General features: G+C 33.5%; 5 protein-coding genes and 1 pseudogene across 5 annotated transcripts; 3 read left to right on the top strand and 3 right to left on the bottom strand.

The window, feature by feature from the left end:
* Window positions 1-1480: 1480 nt before the first annotated feature.
* On the bottom strand, window positions 1481-5624 carry LOC100792082 (calcium-dependent protein kinase 29-like; annotated as a pseudogene).
* Window positions 5625-6097: 473 nt separating this feature from the next.
* On the bottom strand, window positions 6098-8125 carry LOC121173895 (uncharacterized). The gene is made up of 2 exons (XM_041011552.1): window positions 7771-8125; window positions 6098-6549 (listed from the first exon to the last, which is right to left on the bottom strand). Exons 1-2 carry the CDS (start codon window positions 8086-8088, stop codon window positions 6493-6495), a joined length of 375 nt encoding a protein of 124 aa, XP_040867486.1. The 5' UTR covers window positions 8089-8125; the 3' UTR covers window positions 6098-6492.
* Window positions 8126-9572: 1447 nt separating this feature from the next.
* LOC100791551 (glutamate-1-semialdehyde 2,1-aminomutase, chloroplastic-like) lies at window positions 9573-10420 on the top strand. The gene has a single exon (XM_006601646.4). The coding sequence runs from the start codon at window positions 9588-9590 to the stop codon at window positions 10137-10139; it is 552 nt and encodes a 183-aa protein (XP_006601709.1). The 5' UTR covers window positions 9573-9587; the 3' UTR covers window positions 10140-10420.
* A 1996-nt stretch (window positions 10421-12416) lies between these two features.
* Window positions 12417-13312, bottom strand: LOC100780203 (E3 ubiquitin-protein ligase ATL23). The gene has a single exon (XM_003550390.5). The coding sequence runs from the start codon at window positions 13198-13200 to the stop codon at window positions 12676-12678; it is 525 nt and encodes a 174-aa protein (XP_003550438.2). The 5' UTR covers window positions 13201-13312; the 3' UTR covers window positions 12417-12675.
* A 3441-nt stretch (window positions 13313-16753) lies between these two features.
* LOC100499751 (uncharacterized) lies at window positions 16754-18623 on the top strand. The gene is given in 4 exon segments (NM_001248594.2): window positions 16754-16844; window positions 17018-17140; window positions 17955-18035; window positions 18138-18623. Coding segments are annotated over 3 exon segments (297 nt in total). The 5' UTR covers window positions 16754-16844; the 3' UTR covers window positions 18231-18623.
* Window positions 18624-19807: 1184 nt separating this feature from the next.
* On the top strand, window positions 19808-25098 carry LOC100779667 (probable 26S proteasome non-ATPase regulatory subunit 3). Its single transcript, XM_003550389.5, has 9 exons — window positions 19808-19911; window positions 20004-20085; window positions 20159-20355; window positions 20508-20648; window positions 20744-20880; window positions 21004-21058; window positions 21130-21240; window positions 21469-21708; window positions 24295-25098. The coding sequence occupies exons 2-9, from the start codon at window positions 20007-20009 to the stop codon at window positions 24805-24807; spliced, it is 1473 nt and encodes a 490-aa protein (XP_003550437.1). The 5' UTR covers window positions 19808-19911; window positions 20004-20006; the 3' UTR covers window positions 24808-25098.
* The last annotated feature ends 441 nt before the right edge of the window (window positions 25099-25539 follow it).

The raw sequence follows: 25539 nt of genomic DNA, 5'->3' as shown, positions 1-25539 counted from the left end.
TCATAAAGTAATTATATATTAAATTCATCTTTAAATATTATAATTTTTTAACTATTGTCGTATGTTGATTCATTAACAATCATTAGTTAATCTTTCTAAGACTTTACGTTATTTTTCTCTGTTTTTCTATTATAACAGTTAACATTTAGGTAATTTTAAGTTGGTTAAGTTAGTTAAGCTTGAGATAATGTTTCTATTTCTTTTTCTGCATAGCCTAGACCAGCAGAAAAATTGTACCCAGAGGAGGAATCTCTAGAGTTTAAATAAAAAGTGGCTGCTGTGAAGATATTTAGAGTTGAATTATTACTCTAATCAAATTACATTTCCGTGGAGTTCTTCTTTGTTCATCCCTTTTCTGCATTTGTGTTTAATCTTGTTCAATCAAGAAACTCATATTTTTTGTGGTTAAATCTGTCTTGGCACAACAACTATCATTTTAGTTTACCTAAAATAAATGAGTATTTTTACATTCTAAATGATAATAAATGTAAATTTGTTAAAATTATTTTCTTTTTTCTGATTTTTTAGGCAATTTTTTTATGCATAGGTATATCTTCTTCTTTGAAAAATAATCTTACAATTCTGTTTAAAATATAATCACAATTAAGACTTTTCATTCCTTCCCAAGTTTATTTAGTGTATATCATATTAGTTCCACAAATTCAAGTTGAATGAGTCATAGCTTTTGAGTTACTAATAAAAAAAAGAATAAATAATTATTTTTGTCCCTAAATGTGTAAATCGCTTACAAATTTGTCCCTCAAAAATTAAAATTCAAAATTTGAGGGAAATTTACCCTAAAATTATATTTCACCCTTAAATAAAAGGAAATTTGGGGTCTAACAAATTAGTTTAATAAAAATATACTAATATTGAGGTTTAACAAAAAATTACTGACATTTATGTGTAATAAAAAATTGCTGACATTTTGATATAATGAAAAGTTACTCACATTTTGGTCCAATAATGGAAATGTACTGACATGTTTGTCTAATGGAAACATATTAACATTTTTGTCTAATGGAAACATATTGACGTTTTTGTCTAAAAAAATTACTAACATTTGCGTTCAACAAAAAATCACGACATTTAAGTCTAGTAGTAACTTATTGACATTTTCGTCCAATCTATTTAGTATGACCACATTGACAATCAATTTTGTGACAAATTCATTCATTTGTGTCATGTAGGATATTTTATTAACAATAATCGATGAAAGTTAACGACTGAATAAATTTGTCGCACTTTTTAATCTTCCAGAGACTAAATTTTGGATTTTAATCTTTCAGGGACAAATTTGTCAATGATTTACATATTTAGTAACAAAAATAACTATTTTGAAGCATTTTTGTTTTAATTTTTTTGTTCCAAATAACGATAATGGTTTCAATAAATAACCTTATCTGTAAGAAGACAAACGAGTAATCAATTTTGTATTGTAGCGTAAGAATGATAAAAAAAATTGTATTGTAGCGTAAGAATGTCTTGGAATGATAGTTTTATTTATTTTCCTCACATTGCAGTTTATTTAAAGCAGCTATACAATGATTGGCATTTTGAATGCCATAAAATGTTACATGAATTAAGCACACACATGCACGTTGACAAATTCAAGAGTGATTGAATCCCCAGCAGAAATCAGGAAGATAAATCCATAAACCACTTTGTCTTCAATTCATGTCAATGCATCACACAATTATCGTGGTTTCTCTTTCTCATCAATATCCAGGATCCCCTCTCATCATATCCACAAACTCTTGGTAATTAATTCTCCCATCCTACAAATAAAAACCCCAAACATAAGTCACCAGTCAAATTGAGGGCAAAAGACTATGAATTCATAACACAATATTGAGAAGTCAATATATATATATATATATATATATATATATATATATATATATATATATATATATATATATATAGAATCAAATTACACAAGATAAACTGTGTAACTTACGTTGTCAGTGTCAACATCATTGATGACTTCATATATAGTTGCTTCATCTCCCATTTGATACTTAGTCAAAGCTTGACTAAGCTCATCTCTTGTTATGTATCTGAACAAAGTCACAAACATGATATTAATTGGTTGGGGAAGGATGAAGGAAAAAAAAAAAGGGAGGAGAGGTCATGAATTTGAATCTTCCAATTGATATTTTTAATAAAGCTAACAAACTAATATTTGCCAATAAAAAAATGACAATAAGCAATTAAAATAGACAAAAATCTTATACTAACCCGTTGTTATCCTTGTCAAAGTATTGAAAAGCCTTATACAGATGCTCTTCCTTCTCTAGTTTATGCGGGTCTATGGTGGCAGCGATGAACTCTAGATAGTCAATAGTCCCGCTATTGTCAACATCAACCTGACCAAACATGTCAACATGTGAAGAAAGAAAATTAAATTATGTACCACTGTTTATTATCTTCTTAAAATTTTCATCAGATTCAACTTACAGCGGCCATTAGCTGCTTTATTTCATATTCACTAAGCTTGGATCCCAATTTGGTCAATCCAGATTTGAGTTCCTCGTATGAGATTGTGCCACTACGATCAATATCCATATTGCTGAACATTTGTTTTAAGCCCTTTGTTTCCTCCTCTGAAAGGTTTTCTGCTATAACCTTTCATATCAAGACAAAAAAAAATTATTACTAGAAGGATGGTCATTATTTTATTTTCTAGCCTCTCATTTTTTTTATTTACCAAGCAAGTGTAACTGATTTATATCCTAAATTTTTTACATTTATGCCTACTCAACCGATCTCACCCAGCTCTAATTACATTTTGCAAGGTATTTGAACACACACACATATAGAATTTCAAAAAGGGATTGCAGTGAGAATGTAATTGTCATCCAATTGAAATTACATGTATAATAAATAAATTTGTTGACTTTGATAACAATCATCTTAAAAATTACACTAAAACTAATTTTTAAGTGGTTTACTGTATAAAAATCTTTTACACTGCCTATATATTATTCAAATTTTATGCACTATTGAAAATTTTGAGGTACCTTTAAAGCAAGTTTCTTCATCTTGTTCATTGCTCTGAACTGTTTCATTCTAGTCAAAATGACATTATCTAAAGGCTTGTCAGATGCTTCACCACCTTCCTTCATCCACGGGTGTTCTGGTTCAAATGAGTAATGTCAGTAACCTTAATAATTAAAGTTAGTTTGTATAAAAAAAACTTTGTGCTAAGCACAGTTAATTGGGTCATAATTCTTAACATAAAAGAGAAAATGAAGTGACATACTACTTACCAAGGGCTTCAACAGCTGTAATGCGTTTCTTAGGGTCATAATTCAACATTTTCCTGATCAAATCTTTAGCAGCAGCTGAAATAGAAGGCCATGGTGCACTCTCTAGATCAAGCTGGCCTCCCAAAATAGATTCAAATATGCTTCTATCGTTTTCTAAAATTGTCCCACGGATAACATAATATCACTAAACCAATAAAAATAATACAATATCTATCTATCTATCATGACCTGAAATGTAAGTATGTAACACATGAAGGAAGCAAGAAATTGATATAAGCTATTAACCAGTCACGTTTGATATTCTTCCTATATAAATCAATTAATTGATGCTCATTAATTAGTCTTTGAATTATAAACATACATAAAGACTTGCCATATAGTGTGATCTATATACATTGTTGTTTTAGTCAACACGTAGCTCTCAACTGCAATTATCGTTAGGAAGTGCAGTGTTCAATTTTGCAATTTATTCACGTACTTACTTAACCAACACAAATATGCACGAGTGGAAACAGAATTCCAAATGATGTTTTGAATTAATTTGTCCGCAGTGTGAATAGAAATAGAGTAATATATACTTACCACCCCAAAATGGAGGCACCCCACTTAGAAGGATGTATAAAATGATTCCTGCGCTCCACACATCTATCTCCTTTCCGTAATTTCGGTTTAACACCTCCGGAGCCATATAGTATGCACTTCCAACAATTTCTTTATACACTTTACCTGTTGAATTGGATCTTATTTAGTACAATACAACTAATAAATTTTCACACACAATCTAAAAAATGTACAAATTTTGCTTCTGTGACAAAATTAGCTAGTTTCCAAAAGAAACAAAAACATAATAGCGATTTTTCCCCATCTCATTGGTCACCTGAGGGGTGTAGATTGTAGATATCAAGAGAGAAATGGAAAGTGAAGTAGTAAAATGTGTCACGAAAATATAAATAGATAGAAATGAAGAGTGTTAACTTGATCTGAGTGTCCAAATGATAGATAATAAAATGCAATAAGAAAACAAAAATACAAAAAAATGATAGGTGTGAATGAGATGTTTTGAACGAAGAGGTGTCAAAATATTATTAGTTTATTTAAATATAAAAATATCACTTCTACCAGTGCAATTTTGAATCATATGATTTATGTTAGTAGCCACATGTGACTTGGCTTCTTGTCTCTGCTTTTCCTCTATTGCTCATTTTTATAATGGGAAATCGTTTACTCGTTTGACTCCATAATAACAATTGGCAAGCAAGCTAATTAAGTCATCTGATGCTGAAGCTACCTTGTTTTCTTTTACTATACTATACATTATTATCATTCTTTTTAGTACAATGTTTAATTAATCTAAAGTTGGAATCCAACAAATTTGAAATTAGACGGCAACGTTTTGAATCTTTTTTACTAAAGGAGAAAATGAAAAAAGAAAAAGAATAAGCAATTAGAACTTAAATCTAGAGAATGTGATGTGAGTGCATAGGCATTAAATAGATTAAATAAAGGAATGAATGAATGCAAAAGCGCGTAAAATGATGACCTTCTTCAATGAAGACGGACAATCCAAAATTGGTGGCTTTGAGAGGTGCCTTAGGATCCTTACTAGCAAGCAAGAAATTTTCAGGCTTTAAGTCTCTATGCATGACCCCCATAAAATGACAAGCATGAACCACGTTGACAATTTGTCTAAATATAGAAGCAGCTTCACTCTCAGAGTAACTACCCTTTGCAGTGATGCGATCAAAGAGTGTACCACCCAAACACAACTCCATCACCAAATGCACGTTCTGTCGATCCTCGTAAGCAACCTTGAACTCGACGATGTTGGGTTGTCCCGAGAGGTGCTGAAGGATGAGAACTTGCCTCTTGGTATCATCAATATGTTTTTTTTTACTTAGCTTCTGCTTTGGAATGGACTCGCAAGCGTATTTTCTTCTTGTGGTCTTCTCGGTGCATAGACGAGTGATGCTGATTTCATCCCTCCCGAGTTCCCTCTCAAGGGTGTAAAGAACATTGATGTCAAAGTATGGTTTGTCTAATATTCGTGCTTGTTGGTCACCAAAGGATGATGATGGAGCAATAGATTGAGATGGGTCTGAGTTTGGATTATGATAGGGGTAACGAGGTTGTTGAGGTTGTTGGGTTCTCCGTGGCTGATAATGATGATAGGGTGGTGAATGATCATAGTTGAATGGTATTTCGTTTGTGTTGGATTTGCTTAAGCAGATCCCCATGTCGAATAATAATGTTTCTTTGTGGACACAGATATAATACTTGGTCATATATGAGATTTTTAGCTTCAGAGTTTGAGAGGTGGAAAAGAAGAAGAAAGAAAAGATGAAGTTTGTGAACAAGCTTAACTGTGTTGCTGCTTTCAATTTATGCTTAATTTGCTTTACCTTTTGGGTTGGGATATGGGATGGGATGGTCCTCACTCACAAAAAAAAGTATCATATTCCTCAATCACTTATTTGCATTAGTACGCAGTACACTTGTGAGAGGTTAGGTTTCATGTTAGTGCTTTTACATATTAAATGATTTTATTTAAATTTTATATATTTTAATTAAAATGCATTTAATACAAATGAAAATGAAAATAAAAGTTATATAGTTTTTTTAGCTTCAGAGTTTGAGAGGTGGAAAAAAAAGAAAGAAAGAAAAGAAGCCGATTGTGAGCAACCTTACCTATGGTGCTGCTTTCAATTAATACACTGAATGTATCAAGTAAAGAAGCTAATAAAGGACTGCCTACACAACTAATTATTTATTTATTTGTCATAACTATAATTGCCAATATTATAACGTTTGGTATATAAGAACAAATCTATAGTAGTATGTTAATGAATCTTGATTTGTATTATAATCTTCTCTTAACTTGGAGCTTACACAGTTCACAACTTGTTACAAATAGATACACTCGAAGAAAACAACCAAAAATAGGGTAAAATGCAAAAAACAAACCCTATTTTTAACTTTAGGCCATGTGCAATTTATAAAGGGTTCAAACCCTGTCTATCTTTACCAAGTGTCAGTGTTCAATAAAACCCCTCGCCTAGAGAACCTTAATCTGACTAATGAAAAGGATAAAAAATTTATTCTTTCTTACTGAATGTGAAAGAAAAAACCCTATGTCAAACATACATTAATCTGACTAATGAAAATGGTCATGTCGGTGTCAATTATAACTTGTTATTTGGCTTGTTGTACCTTAGATGCATGGTTAGACTTCATTTGCAACAATTATTTGCTTGTTCATATGCTTTGTTAATGGCAACATCTGTTAACAAGATGCAAACCTTTAAGTTAATTCTAGGATAAGAAAATGTATGATGGAGGTAAAATAAGACAACAAGTAATACTTATAAATGACATTTTGTGGCCTATTTTAAATTATGACCAAATTGTCTAACATATATATATATATCTTTGCATAAGCACATATTTATACATTCTTGAATTCTGAAAGTCTTGCTTGCACATTATCAAATTTGTGCATTGCTACAAGTTTTTCTCCTGTTGATCCAGAAATTATCTATCAAAGAACATGCCTCACATGTGTGGCAATTCATATGTAGTGTTCGTATAATGTGGCAATAATCGTCTTAGAATCTTATATTTCTAAGACGATTTTCTCTTAAAATCGTATTAGAATGTTGACGTTTTTTTTATATATTTTTAAACAATAAATGAAAGTATCTGTGACGGTTTTCTATAGGAGCGGACGTATTAAGACGATTGGAAAATCATCCTAAAAATATTTATTTTTCACGACGGTGACTTCAAAGACAATTTTGAAACCTTCATGGACTGTACTAATCAACTGCAGTTGAAAAAATGTGTTATGATAGTGAAAAAAAGAAAAGAAGCAATTTGTGAACAAGCTTAATTGTGCGATTGCTTTCAATTTATGCTTTGCTTTTTCTTTTGGGTTGGGATGGTCCTCACCAGTATGTACTACACATTGTGAGAGGTTTGGTTTTATGTTAGTTCATTTTATGTTATGTTGTTACTTACCTGTCTAGTGGAATTTGCTTGATCTTTATTGACCTTTAATGCAAATTCTCTCCCAATTGGTCCATGCCCAATAGCAAAGCTTTAATTTATTAGAAAATAAGAGTATTTTGTGTTGACTCAACTCAATTTAATAGTTGTTGAAACATAATAAATTATGTCGAAATTACATATTAAATGTTTTTATTTAAATTTTATATATTTGAATTAAAAACCATTTAATGCAAATGAAAATGAAAATAAAAGTTATAGTTTTTTTTTATAAAAAAAAAACCTTACCAAATGTTCCTATTCACACCCAAATTATTTGAACACAGCATTAATTATGACAGAGGTTATGTGAACATATATTAACTTTCGGTTAATTAATTAAGTTATTAACAAGTCAAAGCATCATAAGCTACTAGGAAGTGCTTTCATTCACTTCCAACACTATGAACATGCAAAGATTCGATAAAATCCGGAGGGAAGAAATTGAAATACTAACCTTCCTGGATGAAAATGGAGAGTCCAAAACCAGTGGCTTTGACAGCTGCATTGGGATGGTTGGTGGCCAACATGAAATTCTCGGGCTTGAGGTATCGATGCATGACGGCCATGAAATGGCAGACGCGAACAACTCTATTTGTGTAGTAGAGGTTTTGTGTTTATTATTATTGGAACATTGAGCAGGTGCAGCTTTTGGCTTTGGTTTAGAAGAATGTTGTTTTGGGGTATTGTCAGGAGAGGAGTCCCAGGAGTCTGCAACCTCAATTTCATGGGGCTTGTTGCAGCAAAACAATGCCTTAAAAAGCCCCAGTCCCATTTTTCTACAAACTACACAATTTAATTTGCTTTGCTCTCTCTCTCTCTCTATATATATATCAACATCATCTCTGCGCCCCTATTTATATAATTAAATTAATTATTCCCTTCTATGGGATTGATTAGTATTGCCAATTTCTTTTGGTGCTTTTCTTCTTCCGATCCCTTGGATTAGTCGCAATAATATATATAATAATAACGTGCAGCTTCACGCTCTGGATTAGAACCGATTCCATTACTCGTCTCTTGGTATTGCTACGATTACGGCACAAAGACTTGCATTTTATTGAATGCCATCAACGCTTCGCATCTATATATGGGTTCTTGTTCACGACTCTTTCATATATCATAATAATCCTTGGTTCATGTTCAGAACAAGCCTAATCCTAGCTACCAGTTGGGTCAAGCTTCTATTAGTCCAACTAAATAGTAGAAAATTTTGGTTACGCAGATTATAGTTATAAGTTAAAAGCATATGATTCTCTTAACGGTAAAATAGTTCACAATAACAGCAGGCAGCTAATTAATTTTTCTTTATGGTAAGTCATTTTTTTTAAAACGGAGTATAAAGAATACTTCAACCTTTGCAAAATTTAAACGAAGGTCATTGATAACAATCACTAACGACATTGCTTTATTCGGTCTTAGGGGTTAATAAATATTACGGTTTAGTCACATAGTCCACAAAATAAATAAAGTCAAAATCTACCATACATGTGCACTAATAATTAAATTATAGTTAATGACAACCATACCTACCCTGCAGGTCAAGGGCTCTTTCTCGATCACATTCTTATTGCCCACGCTCTATCAGAATGCAAGCATCCGTTCACCACAATACAAACAGTGAATTTTCTCTTCGCAACTCCCAACAAGCTTTCACTCTCTCAATGCTATCTTCATTTCTTATTCACCTCATAACTTAACCCTATTGGGATTCTATTGTCTTCACTTCACCCTACTTTACAACGTGTTTTTCCACTTCAACTTATTATGATGTAATTCATCATGTGTTCATTTCATAAAGTTTGCCTATAAGTTACAATATCTCTGTGATCCATGTTGTTGCTTCATTCCCTTGATATCACAATGGTTTCAAAGGCGTCATTAGTTCTCATTGTAATTAGACTTCAATAATCAGTTTATATGATAAAATTGTGGTTTTAGCCAGGATCTGATGATCCCTAGGGTACTGTGGGCTAGAGAAGGTCAACGATTAATCTGCGGGTACTAAAATCATCACTTTTGTTGAACATGAAGTCACTTTTACCATTAGGAATTTGACATTAATATTTCTTAGAACCAACTTATAATCGTCAAATAAAAATTTGATTCAATAAACTAACTCTAAATCATTCTTTAAATCTGTATAGATATTATTCTCATATTCAGGATATTGTTGTAGGAAACTCAGGTTTCATTGTTCCTAAATTTGAGTTTCTTGATGCCATACGCAAAATCGCCAAGGAGAATAATGCACTTATCATCTTTGATGAAGCTATGACCGGATTCCGTTTGGCGTATGGAGGAGCTCCAGAGTATTTTGGCATTGTTCCTGATTTGACAACTCTAGGAAAAATAATTGGTGGGGGTCTGCCAGTAGGTGCATATGGGGGAAGAAGGGATATTATGGAAATGGTGGCACCAGCAGGACATATGTACCAGGCTGGTACTTTGAGTGGAAACCCCTTGGCTATGGCTGCAGGAATAGAGACTCTGAAGCTTATTAAGGAACCAGGAACTTATGAGTACTTAGATAAAGTCACTGGAGAACTTGTTCAAGGGATTCTTCAAGTTGGAAAGAGTGCAGGACATTCCATGTGTGGTGGGCATATAAATGGGATGTTTGGTTTTTTCTTTACAGAAGGACCTGTCTTCAATTTCGCCGATGCTAAGAAGAGTGACTTAGCCAAGTTCGCTAGGTTCTACCGGGGAATGTTGAAGCAAGGTGTATATTTTGCACCTTCACAATTTGAGGTTGGGTTCACAAGCTTGGCACATACTACTGAAGACATCAAAATGACAATAGCAGCCAGATATGATATGATATGATTGATGATCTATACTTTTGTTTTTCAAAATGTGATTTTCAACTCTCAACGAATATAGTAACTGGGATGATTTCCTGACATCATGTCGTTCTTGGGAGACTCTAATTTGGGACTTTGCTGCTAAGACTAGCTGGACTTAGCTCAGTGTCCTAATGAGTATTTATTGTTTTTGAGACTTTTTTCGTTCTTTCTTCTTTTCTTACCATACCTTAAACAATAAAAAGAAAATGTTCTATATTTATCTCTATTTTGTTGTACTTGTCTCTATTGCCGAATACATACATAAACTACTTATCTTGTATTGAAAGAAACATTAAATGATCGGTTAATTTTAAGACCATCTCATTTCGCTTTTTTTTCCTGCTTGAATTTTTTTTTTCACCGCTGCTTGAATAAGTTATAAACCTTGAATGCGATCGGTGATGACTGCAGCAGCAACATATCCCCCCCATGATTGTCCATGAAGCCAAGGTAGTTCTTACCATCAATTTCCTCATACTATTTTCCATCAAACTTAGGGTGATCCTTGCCAAAGAGCTTCCTGGCAACCCTACGTGATACGAATTTAAATGAAAGCTAATCAAATTTAATTTCTCTAGTTTTTACTTGAAAGACCTGTTTTGATTGAAGAACAGGTTATTAACTAAACCGATAAAATTAAGGTAAATTAGTTGGGTGAAATAGATATGGAAGACATTTGATAACTTCCTAAATGAAGCAGAAAAAATAAAGTATAGAACTGTAGATAACAGAAAAGAACTGATAACATTCATTGCATTATGTTTTTTGATGTGGAATTTGAGCATTCAACATGTAAAGGTCCAGATCGAGCAGTAGCACCGTTTGACTTGCTGAAAGCATATCGATTCCATTCCGTATTATTGAAAGCAGTTACGTAATTACATACTTAAGAAGAAATTAGTATGTTTAAAAGAAATAGGAGAATAAATGAGTACTGCTATTAAGTAGAAGAAGAAAAAAAAGATGCACTGAAATAATTAAAATTAAAAATTAACCCAACTTCAGGTCTATAAGGAAACACGAATTCCCTGTAGAAAAACTCATTTACATTTCACTGTTGAGGTGGCATGGGAGTTCTTGTTTCCATTAAAAAAATGAGGGCCATTGGGACACTCGGTTGAGATAAGAATTAATGTCATACAACATTTTATATTCATATATTTTCCCGGGTGTATGGCTTCATGAGCTCATGGGAAGTAAAATAATAAGTAGGACAAAGCACTTGCTCTATTATTCATTCTTTTCCACTTGTCGGATATGCATCAAAGAAGTTTATATTCACGACAAAAAATCTCTGGAGAAAGCGGCCTTCAACATGCATGTGAGATATTTGCAAAGTGGTCCTTTTTCATTATTTTTTTTTAATACTAGCTAGGATATAAGGCAGCACAGTTTTGCTATTTAGTGTACCGATTTATTAACATGAACAGTGATCGACGACATTTATAATTCATTTATCAGATTGTTGTGCAACCATATGCGAGGGAGAAAAGGTAATATATATATAAAATATACCGTTAAATGAATTTTTTAGGAGATTAACTTTCATCTACTCGATGAGATAATACTTTAAAAAATTAAAAAAAATACTTGTATATTTTAGAGTGTGCAACAATAAGAGTAAAATCTTATTAACTAAGTAAGATTGACTGCATATATATAGATATAGATCATATGAATTTGAAATGGTTAATTTTATAAGTTTAACTGACAGGTTACAAACTACTACTATAATTTATCAAAATAAGAAAGCCGGTGGATTACCTTAAGCATGTGTGGAGGACGCTTAGGAAACAATAAACAGATGAGCCAAGCGAACAAAAAACACACGAACCGTTCAATTCACGATCACATCATCCACCCCCCACTTGCTTCAACGTATCGTGTTTGCGTGAATTACCCTTCCTCTCCCTCACACAATAAGTTAAAATGTAATTTATCCTTCTCCTATTTGATTTTAAACATTATAATTTTAATTTTTCTATTTTTTTAATTGTGATATTTTATCTTTTATTTTTAAAAAAATCATTTTTTATTTTTATTTTTTGATTGAAATATTTTATTTTTACTTTTAAAATTTCTTTAATTTAAATTTTTTTATCAATTTTAAACTTGTTGATAATGTATTTTTTTATTTTAATAAATTAAGTTTTTTATAATTAAATAATTTTAATTGGGTATAAGAAATAAAATTATGAATTATTTAAAAATGAAAAACAAAATATCTCAAAAAAAAGATAATTAAAATTATAAAAAATAAAAAACAAAATATTTCAATTAAAAAATAGAAAAACTATTAAAAATATGAAAACAAAAATAGCCAAAAAGTGAAATTGCAGTTTTTTCAAAAAAATAAAAAATAAAAAATCTAGAAGGCATCCGAGAAGAGAACTCCTAATCAACCATCAGCAGTGAAAATTACTAATTACTAAAGTCGGCATCACTGCGTTCGCTCCGGTGCTTGATCGGAAAAAAAACAATGTGAGAAGACATTGAAGAAACAAATTAAAAGAGGTTCAGCATGGATTTTGGGAGGAAGAGAAAAGCGCTGGGTCGAGTTTGGCTCTGCAGAGAGGGCAGAGAGGGTGCTCGGAGAGCCAGGTGTCGGCGCATTCCAAATGGAAGGCGTGGTTGCAACCGGGAACCAGCCGAGCCGGTTGCTCTGTTCCGATATGGTCCAGGCAGACGGCGCATTCGTTTCCCATCACAAGTTCCTTTCCGGTGATTCTGGGTAGCTTGTCGAGCTGGGAAGGGGAGAGCCCGCTGTCGGAGGCTGGCTTGGCCGGTAGCGCGGGGTCGGAGAAGTGGTCGGTGAAGTAGTAGAGAAGGCACATGTACACGATCAAAGCGGCGCTCATGCCGATGCACGGCAAGAAAACCGCCAGAAGAACGGAACCGAGCATGTTTGTTGGCGTTGGTAGAGAATAAGGAAAGGAAAGGTTGTTTGCATTTGATTGAGAAGATCGCTGTTCCCTTTTAAAGTTTTGCTGTTTCGCATGTGACAAGGAAAGCTCTCCAAAAGCCCCACCCCCATCCATCATCGCCTCTTAAGATTAACTTTTAGTATTTATCTTATCTTATCTTAAACCACTATATAATTATTGGATTATATTTCGCTTATCTTCCTATTTATTTATACCAAATATTCTTTAATAACAACTTTTCAAACAATAAGCTAGGTTTTAGAAGCAATTTGGGTCACGTTTAGATCATTTTTTTTCAATTGAAAAATGCTTTATTAACACCCATTGTGTTATTTATAACAAACTCGGAGAGGAAAAAGTATAAGATTTATGACTGATAAGAAAAATAAAAAGATAGAGAAAAATTAGAGATATTAGCACCCATTGTATCATTAACACTTATCTTCTTTCTAGATGGGCCCCCTCAAGTTTACCAAATCAGACGTATCTATTCTTCTTTGTACTTTCTTTTTCGTGTACAAGTGTGTCGTTGATTTAATTCATTTTGCATTTGAAAGAGGTCATAAACAAAATGCGTCACAATGAATTCAAGCCGTTATTAACTTTTGAATAATTATATATATATATATATATATATATATATATATATATATATATATATATATTAGGTATTATAATTTTAATTAAAGAAGTTCATATCCTTAAAATAGTGACTTGTTTTTAACGAGAAGAAAAATGGTTCCAAGAGTTTAATTAACGAAGTACGTACGTAGGAAAACTAAACTGGGAAGGTTAACATGGCACAACGAAAGTTAGCCTCACGTGGAGTATGCGTAATTGGGACCATCACTGTTTCGCTACATAAAGACAAGAATGAAGAATGTCCAGAATCACAGCCAAAAAATGTGAAGGTGATAGCAAGGGAATGAATGAATGGGGATGGGAATAAATAAAATTCATTTTGAAAGCTTGAAAGATTACTTCTATAATGCTTCAGTTATTATTTATTTTCTGATGAGCTCACAAAATTTTAGGACCCATCCTCTACAGGATCAGAGGTATAGTACTAATATTTTTGTTTTTTTTCTTTTAAAAAAATTAAATAAGCTTACTCTACAGGATCCGAGGTATCAGAGATGATATAGTACTAATATTTACTCTGCGATTACGAACAGTGTGAGCGAAGGATATGGTCAATGGTGAGGTTCGTTTGAAGTTTCTTTTTCAGCAATGCTTTCTCGAATGGTAATTATTAGGCATTTTGATTTTGCTTTTCAAAAAAAAAAAGGCTTTTTGATTTGATTTTGATGCGTGCAGATAAAAAGCATTCGTCTTCGTTTCTTCAATGTTATGATTATTAGATGAATCTTGGAGTAATATATATCAGATTAAAAAAAAAACCATCATGGTCCTAGTAAGAACGAGTAAATCCTCCATTTAATTTCTGATCTTGTATATCACTTTCCAAGTTCCATTGGCATCATGTTGTTGGAAAATGATGCTCGAACGCTTCCCACTATAGCCGGACACGATATTCAGCTCTTGCAAACGCAACAACCATTATCTTAAAATATTCACTCATTTGGAAAATTGTTTTTACTATTTCTGTATTCATACTTTGTTTTTTCACCAATTGAATTAGAATCCATCAAATTAAAGCCCCGATGTTTACGGTGCTAAACGTAAAAGCAACATCAACAAATCTAGGCAGATATTTTACTTTTATATCTATCACTTGCAAGTTGCAGAACTAATTAAGCATGCATCTTACTCCTTTTTTCATAATCTTGCGGTAATTAATTCGTTTCGTTCATTTGGAACCAATCGAATAATATATATCTCGTGTATATAAGTAAGCCACTTTACCATAACAAAACGTACCTGAATCTATTCAAGTGGATCCCATTTCGCCAATTGCCAACGCAACTTGCCATCGAATGGTATAAGCACCGTTTTTATCCGTCAATGGTTGCTAGGACTTTTCCATAACTATGTGCAAACATAAAATCTGTGGGTTTATTGATAATAGGGTAAGGAAATTCTTTAGGGTGATTTGACTAATTTAACCATAATCAACTTGGATTGAAATGAAAAAATAAACTAAAAAAAATTCACTACTATATATCAAATGATTTAGCTGATCTGACCTGGAAAGAATAGTCTAAATCTAAAGCATACAAAGTCCAGTATTCCAAAATCAAAATCTCACGATCTATCTATCTATATATTATTTACAAACAAAATTGACGGCACAATAACTTGTGTGTGTGAATTTAAATATATAAAAGTATTCCTATTTTTAATTATTGTCATTCATTACAAATATTTTAAAGTAACAAACTTTTAAAATTATTTATAATTTTATTACATGGTAACAATTTAATCAAAATATTATTTATTCATTGTAATTTGGGGAGAGATTCATGGTAGTGTTGTGTTGATACTTTGGTTTATGGGGGCGTGAGTGATACGTTTCAGTGGTTTAGTGCTGTTGGATTGTGTTCGTAAGGAGAGAAGAGAAGATATTGTAGTGTTGTGAGTGTTAATCGCACATGGTTAAATTGCTAGTTGAGAGAATGTTGGGCGTAGTTGGTTTGTGGTACTGGTTGTAGATGGCAGTCATGGAGGGTCAAAGATTGCTAGCTACCATGGTTTTCATTTAGTGAAAGAGAAGGTGTTGTTGTATCATGAGAGAAGGTAAGAAGTAATAAGAAGGAAAGAAGTTGAAGTAAAAGAAAATTTTAGTTTTAATTTCTCTTCACTCATTTATTTGGATTTTTTTTATTGATAGATTTTTTACCTTTAGTTTAGGGAGATTTTTGCTCGTGTTCTTGTTATTTTTTCCTTCCCTTCGAGGTTGAGCATTGTTCTTCTTCTGTTTTTTTTTTTTTTGACAAATGTTTGCTAGAAGTTTTAAAAATATATTCGCAAAGCATTGTTGATTTCTAAGAATATGAAATATTCATATATCAAATAGTCTAACGGAGATTCATAAGTTGGTTTAAACCTTTCTTGATATGTGTTTTTAATTTCTACGGATTAAAAATATGAAATATCCATACTTATCTCAAGTCTTATTCATTCTCACAATGAAATGAATATCTTAGATTTTCATGAGAATAGAAGTTACTCTCTACAATAACTACTCATATCCACTCTCTTTTGTTGTATTTATTCTTTTATTCTTATTTTTGTTAAATGTTTTTTTTCCTGAAATTGTCAAATGCCAACTAAACATGTTCATGAAATTAATATTTCCAAGCATACCAAATAATGTACCAAGAAATGTAATTATTGAGAATTTAATTTGAAATCTTGAAACAAAGGTGTTCTAAAAGTACTTATTTAATGAATTTTTACACTAGAATACATTTTATTTCTTCCAAACATACATGACGCTAATTTATTGTGAAACCACGTGTTTGTTGTCAAAATTAAAAACATATCTCTACAAATTTATGTTTTTGTACTGTGCGAAAGATTCAGATTCCATAGGAGATTTTATGAAATGTTGAACAAAATCTGAGTGAGGAGTTATTGAACTTGGATAAAGTGGGAGAGGATGATGGGCCATTGGGGAATGGGCCGAGAAGAGGCCTATTAAGAGAGAGGGAGAGAGTGCCGGGTGTTAGGGGGTATATAAAGTGAAACACATCGCAGCAACCAGGTTAGGGCGCAATAGAAAATACAAAGCCGTAGAAGAGGGCTCGCTCTTTTGTGTTTGTCCGCGAAGGAAAGAAACTCTATCCTTAGCTATCGCGGTAACTCTCACTCGCAGATCAATTCTTCTTCCTATTCTTCCATTAACAAACCTCTCTCTTGTGTTTTGTTTTCTTTTTCTTCTTTTTTTCGTTTCCAGTGATATATTTTTTCGATGTTGTGGTTGAAGGTTTTTCTGTGTGTTAATTTTTTTTTTGTTTGTTTGGCGGCGTAGATGGATCGGTACCAGAAGGTAGAGAAGCCAAGAGCTGAAACTCCAATCGATGAAAACGAGATCCGGATTACTAGTCAGGGAAGGATGCGTAACTACATTACTTACGCCATGAGCTTGCTTCAGGTTTTCTTCTTTTCTTTAAAATTATAATTATACTGAGCTTTTATGACGACTAGTTGAACTTTGGAAATACTGTTTGTCTTTGTTTTATTGCTTGCTTGTCGAGTCATAATTATTACGCTTCTCGTTTGAAGCTCTCAACATAACCATGGCCTCTTGTTTATTTATTTATTTATTTATTTTTGTTTAGCCCTTTGTGTTTGGTTATGACGAAATTGTATGTTTTGGATTTTGGAGCGAATGGGAAGGATCAGTGTGTGTGGTAGGTGGCGTACCTTACCCTACTTGTTTGTACTTCTATTTTTCACTTTTAAATAAAAAACGAAGGTGACTAATAAATGTATTATGAGTTTATGACTAGTATGCCACTATACATATGATTATTGTAAGGCTTAGATCCTCGAAATATAATTTAAAGCATGTGAGTTGTGACATCTCCTTCCTTCCTTTTCCCTTCTCTCCCCATATTTAAATGTTTCAAGTCTAAGTGTGTGTGTGTGTGGAGGGGGGGTGGGGTTTAGTGCTTCTGCTCTTTCCGTTGCGAAATTCACAACAAGGGGACACTCTATCTTCCCTTTCCTTCTGTCTGTAGCATTCTCTGGGGGCATTGGGAAAAGTGGATGTTATGAGTCCCGCGCTTGTGTCACGAGGCTCTCTCGCCTGTTTGAGTTGTGCTTACTGCTTAGTCATAACATTGGAGCTGCAGAAAGTTTGTGTGTGAAGTCTTTTATTTCCTGAATTCTGAATTAAGATATTGATTCTCTGTTTTCTGTGCTAACTTCTGTAAGCTCACTTTTTCTTGTTTATGTCTTCACAGGAGAAAGGTTCTAATGAAATTGTTTTCAAAGCAATGGGGAGAGCTATTAACAAAACCGTGACAATTGTGGAGTTGATCAAGGTTTGTTTGCTTCTGCGGTTAGCTTGGCTGACCTTTATCTTAGTATTTTGTTTCACTTGAGGAGGATTTTATTTTAACGTTTATTTCTTGGGGTTAATGCAGAGGAGGATTGTGGGCCTCCACCAGAATACAGCAATTGGATCCACTGATATCACTGATACTTGGGAGCCCCTAGAGGAAGGCCTCCTTCCGTAAGAGCAGTTTTATGATCTATGCTTTCTTTTATTTGTTCAATTTTCTTCATTTCCCCCTTCTTTTTCTCTGGGGCCCTGAAGAACTGTAGGGCATTTTCTTACAGTTTTATGTAGACTTTTAGTTTTCAGACTGCTGCCCGCATAAGGCACCCTTTATGTTTTAGACCTTGGTCAGATGCTTGAACAGTTGTACTTCTGTTTTGGCCCTGAATCTCATTCTTTAATTTTTATTTTCTAGAGATGTGTTTAAATTGATGTTTTTTTTTCCTTTCCTATTCTTACACCCTCTATTTCATTTTTGGGCAATTAAGAAAAGATTATGCTCCCAGCGAATGCGTGGTTTAATAATTTTCTTAGTTGGATGTATTTTTTTTTTCCATGAGCTGAGATGTTATAGACTTAGTTTGGTGCAAACTTGTACTGTGTCATGCAAATTGGTTCTTGAATGGTATCCCCTCGATGTAGCTCTAATTATTTATTTGCCTACTAAATTTAACTAATTTATGGGACTACGACGGCCAATTAACTGTGCTAATCTGACCAAATCATTTCTTAAGTCATTCATGATCAGTCAACCGACCTAGATTGATTATGCGGGAGATCGCATTAATTAACAAGGACGACTAATAATTAACTCATTGATGCACATTAACTGCCACCCCCATTACACGACTTGTGCCGCTTTATTTCCTATTAAAGAAGAAAGAATTTACAAGAGTAGACTCATAGTAGTGGACTGAGGAATGTGGGTGATTCATTCCAATTAGTTAGACGTGTCTAAAAAAAACGAATTGAACTATAAACATTGCACTATTTACATGTAATAAAATGAAATGAACCGTTCTTAAATAAAAAAAAAATTGAATTGAATTGATTGAGAATCAAATTGAAAACTCGGCACTTTTGCGACGATAGATTGTATCAGGTGAGTAAATATATATTTGGATTGAGTGTTTTTTTTTTCTTTCTTAACCTCCGATTTATTAGGTGAAATAAGTGACTAATTTAAGGTAAATGGATTGAGTTCTTATATTCCTAATAGCTTACCTAAGTTAATATTGTCAGACCCCATTAATTAATTAAGGTGCAACTCATTAAACCATATTAATTTACTGGTTACGTTACACGAACCTTCCCTCCTCATCCATTATTAAAGAATTCTTATGAGAGAAAATGAGGACAGCATTCACCCTCTACAATCAAAATACCAAGAGTTTTTAACCAATCGCTTCTGTAATGATAACATTTACGAATAGTGTAGGTTTTTAATCCTGTCAAAAAGGAAAAAAATATCAATTTTATATGCAACAAAATTTTTATTGCATGCTTGTTTAAGAGGATTGCACTTGACTTATTTAAGAGTTCAATTATGGAATAGGATTCATAGTTAATACGCGACCGATGGTAGGACTGACACTATTCTTTGATAAACAAACGCATGTAAGAATATTTTGTTCAAAAAAATATTTTTAGCCATTTTTAAACAATAAAATAAAATAATTTTTTTTTGTCACAACAAAAAAAGAATAAAATAAATTTCAAACAAAAAAAAATGCTAAAAGCTAGAAGTAGAACGCTTCCTTAAACTTGTCTTCTTTTCTTAAAATAAAAGCGTAAAGAAGAAGAAAAGTATCGTGCGTTTAGCTTAGGAAGATGAGGCTGCATACTCTTGTGTGACCAAAGTTGCTTCCTCTATCTATCGTGTTCTTCGCGTTAGGGTTTGCGTAATTTTCAGATAGAAAAACACTGACATCATTGTCTTGTGCGGTTGCAGAAGATGAGTGAAGACGTGGAGATGAAAGATCAGGCAACGCCTTCACACTCGCTTTCTTCAGTTCCTCCATCTGCATTGCAGCGTAACTTTCTTCCTCAATTCTTTCTGAAACATCATTCCGTTTTAATTTTGCTGAATTTTGAGCTCACTCACAGATTTGAAGGAAATAGCATCAATTATTGAAACCGGTTCGTACTCAAAGGAAGTTCGTCGAATTGCTCGTGCCCTGCGCCTTACATTTGCATTGAGGCGTAAATTGACAGCACCAGTTCTCTCATCTTTCCTCGATTATGTTCTTCCTCCCGCTTCTGAACCTCACACTAGGTTATCCTCTTTTCTCCCTAATCCTAAGGTATAATTAATCTTTTTTTCCTGCTTCAATTTCACTTCTGTAAACATTAGTTATATTTATATCCAAGTTTAGTTACTTTGATCAATTATGTATGTATTCAATGTTTTAATGGATGTGATGGTCTTTGATTTTGTAACTGGCTGGCTGTATAGGAGGGTGATCGAGAGATGGAAGTGGACAGTTCAACATCTACTATTCAAACCCCGGCGGCAAAGCACTTGTTGCCTGAGCTAGAAATCTACTGTTACCTCCTTGTCCTACTTTTTCTGATCGACCAGAAAAGATACGACACGGTTGAGTCCTGTTCCTGTATGTTTAAATTTTAATCAGCTATGCCAATAGGCTGCTGCTCATTATATGCTAAGGTTTCTTTAATTTCTCATTTTAGGCCAAAGCTTGTTCCTCAGCAAGCATTGTTCGGCTGAAGAGCCTGAATAGAAGAACTGTCAATGTTATTGCATCCAGACTGTACTTTTATTACTCATATAGCTATGAGCTCACTGGAAATCTTGCTGAAATTCGAGGGTGAGTTGGGTTCTCATCTGTGTGGTTCAAAAATAAATTCAGGAACAGATTTCTATAATGTTAAGGGGATTTACAGCTGATTGAGATTAATCTATTCCAAAATAAATGGCATTTTTATTTCAGTAACCTCCTTGCATTGCACCGGATTGCTACCCTGCGCCATGATGAGCTGGGTCAGGTTTGTTTCGAACTTGTTGGTTTGTTTCATAGATGGGTCATGTCTTGTACTTACCTGGTGACGTGATGCAGGAAACCCTTCTGAATCTGTTACTTCATAACTACCTACACTACAACCTATATGATCAGGCAGAGAAGTTGAGGTCTAAGGCTCCACGTTTTGAGGCACATTCAAACCAGCAGGTATGGTGGTTTGTTGTTCTAGGCATCAAAGGGATTTGTTTCCTATGGTGAATGCAATCTTCACCTTCTATACCTGGTCTGATTACCTTTTTGAGATGATGCGCCTGTGTTGAACATTCTCAATAATTCTGAGATTTGTTTGTTTAGCTAGTCTAATTTAAATTTCCTTTTGTTTTTTAGACTCTTTTTTACTTGATGTTTGATCCACGTGTTGTGTATCTTTTTTAGTTCTGCCGTTATCTCTTCTACCTTGGGAAAATTCGCACAATTCAGCTGGAGTACACCGATGCAAAAGACTTGCTCTTGCAGGCTGCTCGTAAAGCTCCCAGTGCAGCACAGGGTTTTCAGATTCAATGTAACAAGTGGGCTGTGATAGTGCGTTTGTTATTGGGAGAAATACCTGAGAGGATAATCTTTATGCATAGAGGAATGGAGAAATCTTTGAGGCCTTACTTTGAGCTTACTAATGTAAGTCCACATTATCAACCAGAGTTAGCTACTTTAGTGTCCAGAATAGAAGCGAATTTCTAATTTGTTTATCTGATTATATGTTTGGTTCCTATAGCTTCATCTTGTTATGAAATTGGCACTATGCTTTTTGCATGGAAATTAGGTCCTTGCTGTTTAATTATTTATTCTACCATCCTATGTTAGAACTCTTTCAAAATTATGACGTGGCATATTAAATGCTTGTCACATAATTGGTTTTGTGTGACAACTTTTTTTGTCACAAATACCTCAATCTATAGTGAGATTGCAGAAAGCTTGCTGGTCACTATTTTGAAATATTATAAGACAAACTAAATAATTTATACAATACATGTAAATACTAAATACTCACAATTTTTTTAAAAAAAAAATCATGAAAAACAATTAGTCAGTTTACACTCACAATCACCATCAATCTAGGAGCAATACAAACATAGGAATGAAATGAGAAAAAAAAATGAAAGATGATGGTGAAATTAATAGAAAAGAGAATTACATAATAACTAGGATGTGAACTGTGAAGTCTAAACGAAGAAGAAAAAATAACACACACAAAAAAGAACATAGACCTGTAAAATGTGAAGGAACAGAGGTCAATAGAAGTAACTTTTTTTTTTAGATGACTGAGGAAGAAGGGTCTAAAACCCTATAATGTTTCTGAAGCAAAAAATGCATTAGAAAATGGGTGAGAAATCACAATTTTACCCACAAAAACCCCTAAACAAAGATGTTTCAGGGGTAGAAATGGTTTTTGAATCCCATCACGGTAGTGCTGCTAAAGCACATAGAAAGCCACTATTTTGTGCATGATGGCCGCTGCTGAAAACTACTTCACATTTGAACAGCTTAGTCTCACTTCACTCTGCTGCTCTGCTATGGCGTGCTATAGACTATATCATAAATAAGTGAAATCCTGCAGTAATGCTTTGTTTAACTGAAATTAACACAAATAGAACAATTGTGAACCATGGTTAGATACTACTTTTATCCTAATCTTATTGGAAGAGAAGGAATAGTGTAGGTCTGCTGAAAGTATAGTGGTCAATGAAGAAATTGAGTTCTGCATTTTTAATTTTGATTTCTATTATCATTTCTCACTTTCTTCACACAGCTGACATGGGAAAACTTTTTGGCAGCTTGGATGGGTCATCTTTATTAACATAAGTTGATGGGAGATACCCAATTAGAAAGAAAGTTAATCTGTAAGGTTCAACATTGGCCCTATTTCAGTTTTCAAAGTAATCCAGAGCTATAGTAACTTTTGAATAAGCTCTAATCAACAATTGAATGACCTATTATGAAAATTTCATTAAACTTTTGAATAAAAACTGATGTCTGGGATAACAACCCAACAAGGCTTTTCATCTACGTTGTCACCCTTGCCTTTTATAGTTTTACATTCATTGCAAAATTTCCTTTCTTTAATGTGATTCCATTTTGGCTTCTCTCTATTATTATGTGGGTTTTTCTCATGGAGATTTTATTTTAATATTTGTTTTATGAAATGAAAAATTTATACAAAAAATTGAATTACTCTCTATGTTGCAGTTATCAAACTTTTTTTAAGGGTGTATTTGATTTGCTGAAAAATGAAGAACTGGATAGTACAAAAACATATGTTCCATGTTGGATTTTAATAATGGTCATATAACAGAACAAAACAAAAGATGAGGCACAGGACAAAAGTCTAAATATTTATTACTCTTTAAACCTGGAACAACTCTTGTCTCACACGCAACCCCCAAAGGTAAAAAATATCCATCAATTTGGCTAAACCTTGTCAACACCAATGGTTAACAACCAATAAGCCCCATCAGGTAGTAGTGCCCAATGCAACCCCTTGCTGGCTTGCTCCACCTCCTAAACTACTTGTGCTATGCATTGACCATCAAACAATAGACAAAAAAGAAGTGCTGTGACTCAGCTTCTTGTACTGTGTTGATTTGCTTGTGTTCTTCAATGTGCTTCAAATGCACTGTAAGACTTCAAATTTAGAAAATCTGACAAACTTATTATGAAACAAAAGAGATGATAATGGCAACCATGATGCCATAGATAAATAGTGTTGATTAGAGCTTCAAATGAATAATGCACTTAAAATGCCATATCATTATGGTTTTAATCAGTTCAACTATATTTAGGCACTGAGCTCCAATGACTCTATTTAAGGAGCCATAGTTTCAAATATTTGTGCATACTCGTTTTACCCTGGCTTCTTTTTTTTATGCTTTTTGTCAGCAAAAGTCACAAATGTGTTAAGTAAAAGAAAATCATTGTGCATCTTCCAGTTCTTTTCAGAAGCACCTTATGGAATGCTTTTGAAAGTTGTTCTAGGGGTCAAAATTATGAAAGCCCTTAAACAAGTTTACTTTTGTAGAAATTCAATTATAAAACACATTTTTATGCATGTGTATGGGCCTTTGTTCAATCTTCGATGATTTATCATATGTTATTTCATGTGTTTCTAAATCACAATCCACTGGCCGCCTTCTAAATCCAATACTAAAATTTTGGGTTAAGTCCTTAACCATGTTGGTAGTGTTTAATTATGTTGTGGAATTTCAGGCTGTCCGGATTGGTGACTTGGAGCTATTTAGGAATGCTACAGAGAAGTTTGGTACGACTTTCAGTAGAGACCGAACTCATAATTTGATTGTTCGGCTCCGTCATAATGTCATCCGGACTGGTTTACGCAACATCAGCATATCATATTCACGCATCTCGCTAGCTGATGTAGCTAAAAAGTTGAGGTTGAACTCTGCAAGTCCTGTTGCTGACTCTGAGAGCATTGTAGCAAAGGCTATCCGTGATGGGGCCATTGATGCTTCATTGGATCATGCCAATGGGTGGATGGTATCCAAGGGAACTGGAGATATTTACTCTACAAATGAGCCTCAGTTGGCCCTTAATTCTCGGATTGCCTTTTGTCTTAACATGTACAATGAGGCTGTTCGAGCACTGCGTTTTCCACCAAACAAAGACAAGGAAAAGGAAAATGCTGAGAAGAGGAGAGAGAGGCATCAACAAGAGCAAGAATTGGCTAAGCATATCGCAGAGGAAGATGATGATGACTTCTGATAATGACTTGCTCTTTTTTATATTGCCAGTTGTTGTCAGGATCTCTTTATTTCCTATATTTGCTGCTCATATTTCTGCATTCGAGAACTTCCATTACCATTTCCTTTTTGGAGCGCCAAGTTTTATTTTCTACACCAAAGTTATCTGTAAATCCTTTTGCCTTATTGAGATATTTACTGTTAATTACATTTACAGATCATGGCGACACCGAGTATTTGTTTCCTGTTCGGTGAACTATGTTTTGGGATTTGAGTAAACTAATCAATTATCTAGGACCGTGTTAGTGATTCAGTTCTAAAGTTTGACTATTGAAAAATATTTGCTCATTGACCCATTCCCGGAGCCATTACACACACACACACACACATATTTCCTGTTCTCAGATAAAATTCTCCTGCCCCCGCTGTTTGAGTCTGAGATAGAATTGATTGCCATATCTAAATAACATTTTTTTTGTTATATATTTCAGAGCATCTCTTAAGATGGGTGGGGGTGGGGTCGAAAAGTCATATTTTTAGAAAATTGTAGTATAGTGACAAATTAAATGAACTTGACTGTATATATATATAAAGAAAGGATTGCCTTTAGTTGGGCTCGCAGGCATTCAGCAATTTCTGATTGCTTGAGGGTGCTGTTAGTTTGTCATTTTTTTGTTTGATTTTAAGGTGAAAAAAATACTTGAGATAAAAGTAATTTCATCATTTTTTTAATGTTCGATTTTAAAGTGAAAAA

This window comes from Glycine max, chromosome 17 (genome assembly GCF_000004515.6).
Source record: "Glycine max cultivar Williams 82 chromosome 17, Glycine_max_v4.0, whole genome shotgun sequence".
Lineage (NCBI taxonomy): Eukaryota > Viridiplantae > Streptophyta > Magnoliopsida > Fabales > Fabaceae > Glycine > Glycine max.
The sequence above is the reverse complement of the archived record's forward strand: the minus strand, read 5'-3'. Positions and strand labels throughout refer to the sequence as shown.

Coding starts and splice junctions, on each gene's coding strand:
- LOC100791551 (XM_006601646.4), top strand. CDS start 9,588: ATGACCGGATTCCGTTTGGCGTATGGAGGAGCTCCAGAGTATTTTGGC.
- LOC100779667 (XM_003550389.5), top strand. CDS start 20,007: ATGAGTGAAGACGTGGAGATGAAAGATCAGGCAACGCCTTCACACTCG. Junction 20,649..20,743: donor ACCAGAAAAGATACGACACG/GTTGAGTCCTGT, acceptor TTCTCATTTTAG/GCCAAAGCTTGTTCCTCAGC. Junction 21,241..21,468: donor AGGCACATTCAAACCAGCAG/GTATGGTGGTTT, acceptor TATCTTTTTTAG/TTCTGCCGTTATCTCTTCTA.
- LOC100780203 (XM_003550390.5), bottom strand. CDS start 13,200: ATGATGGATGGGGGTGGGGCTTTTGGAGAGCTTTCCTTGTCACATGCG.
- LOC121173895 (XM_041011552.1), bottom strand. CDS start 8,088: ATGGGACTGGGGCTTTTTAAGGCATTGTTTTGCTGCAACAAGCCCCAT. Junction 6,550..7,770: donor CTCCATTTTCATCCAGGAAG/GTTAGTATTTCA, acceptor TCTTGTTAACAG/ATGTTGCCATTAACAAAGCA.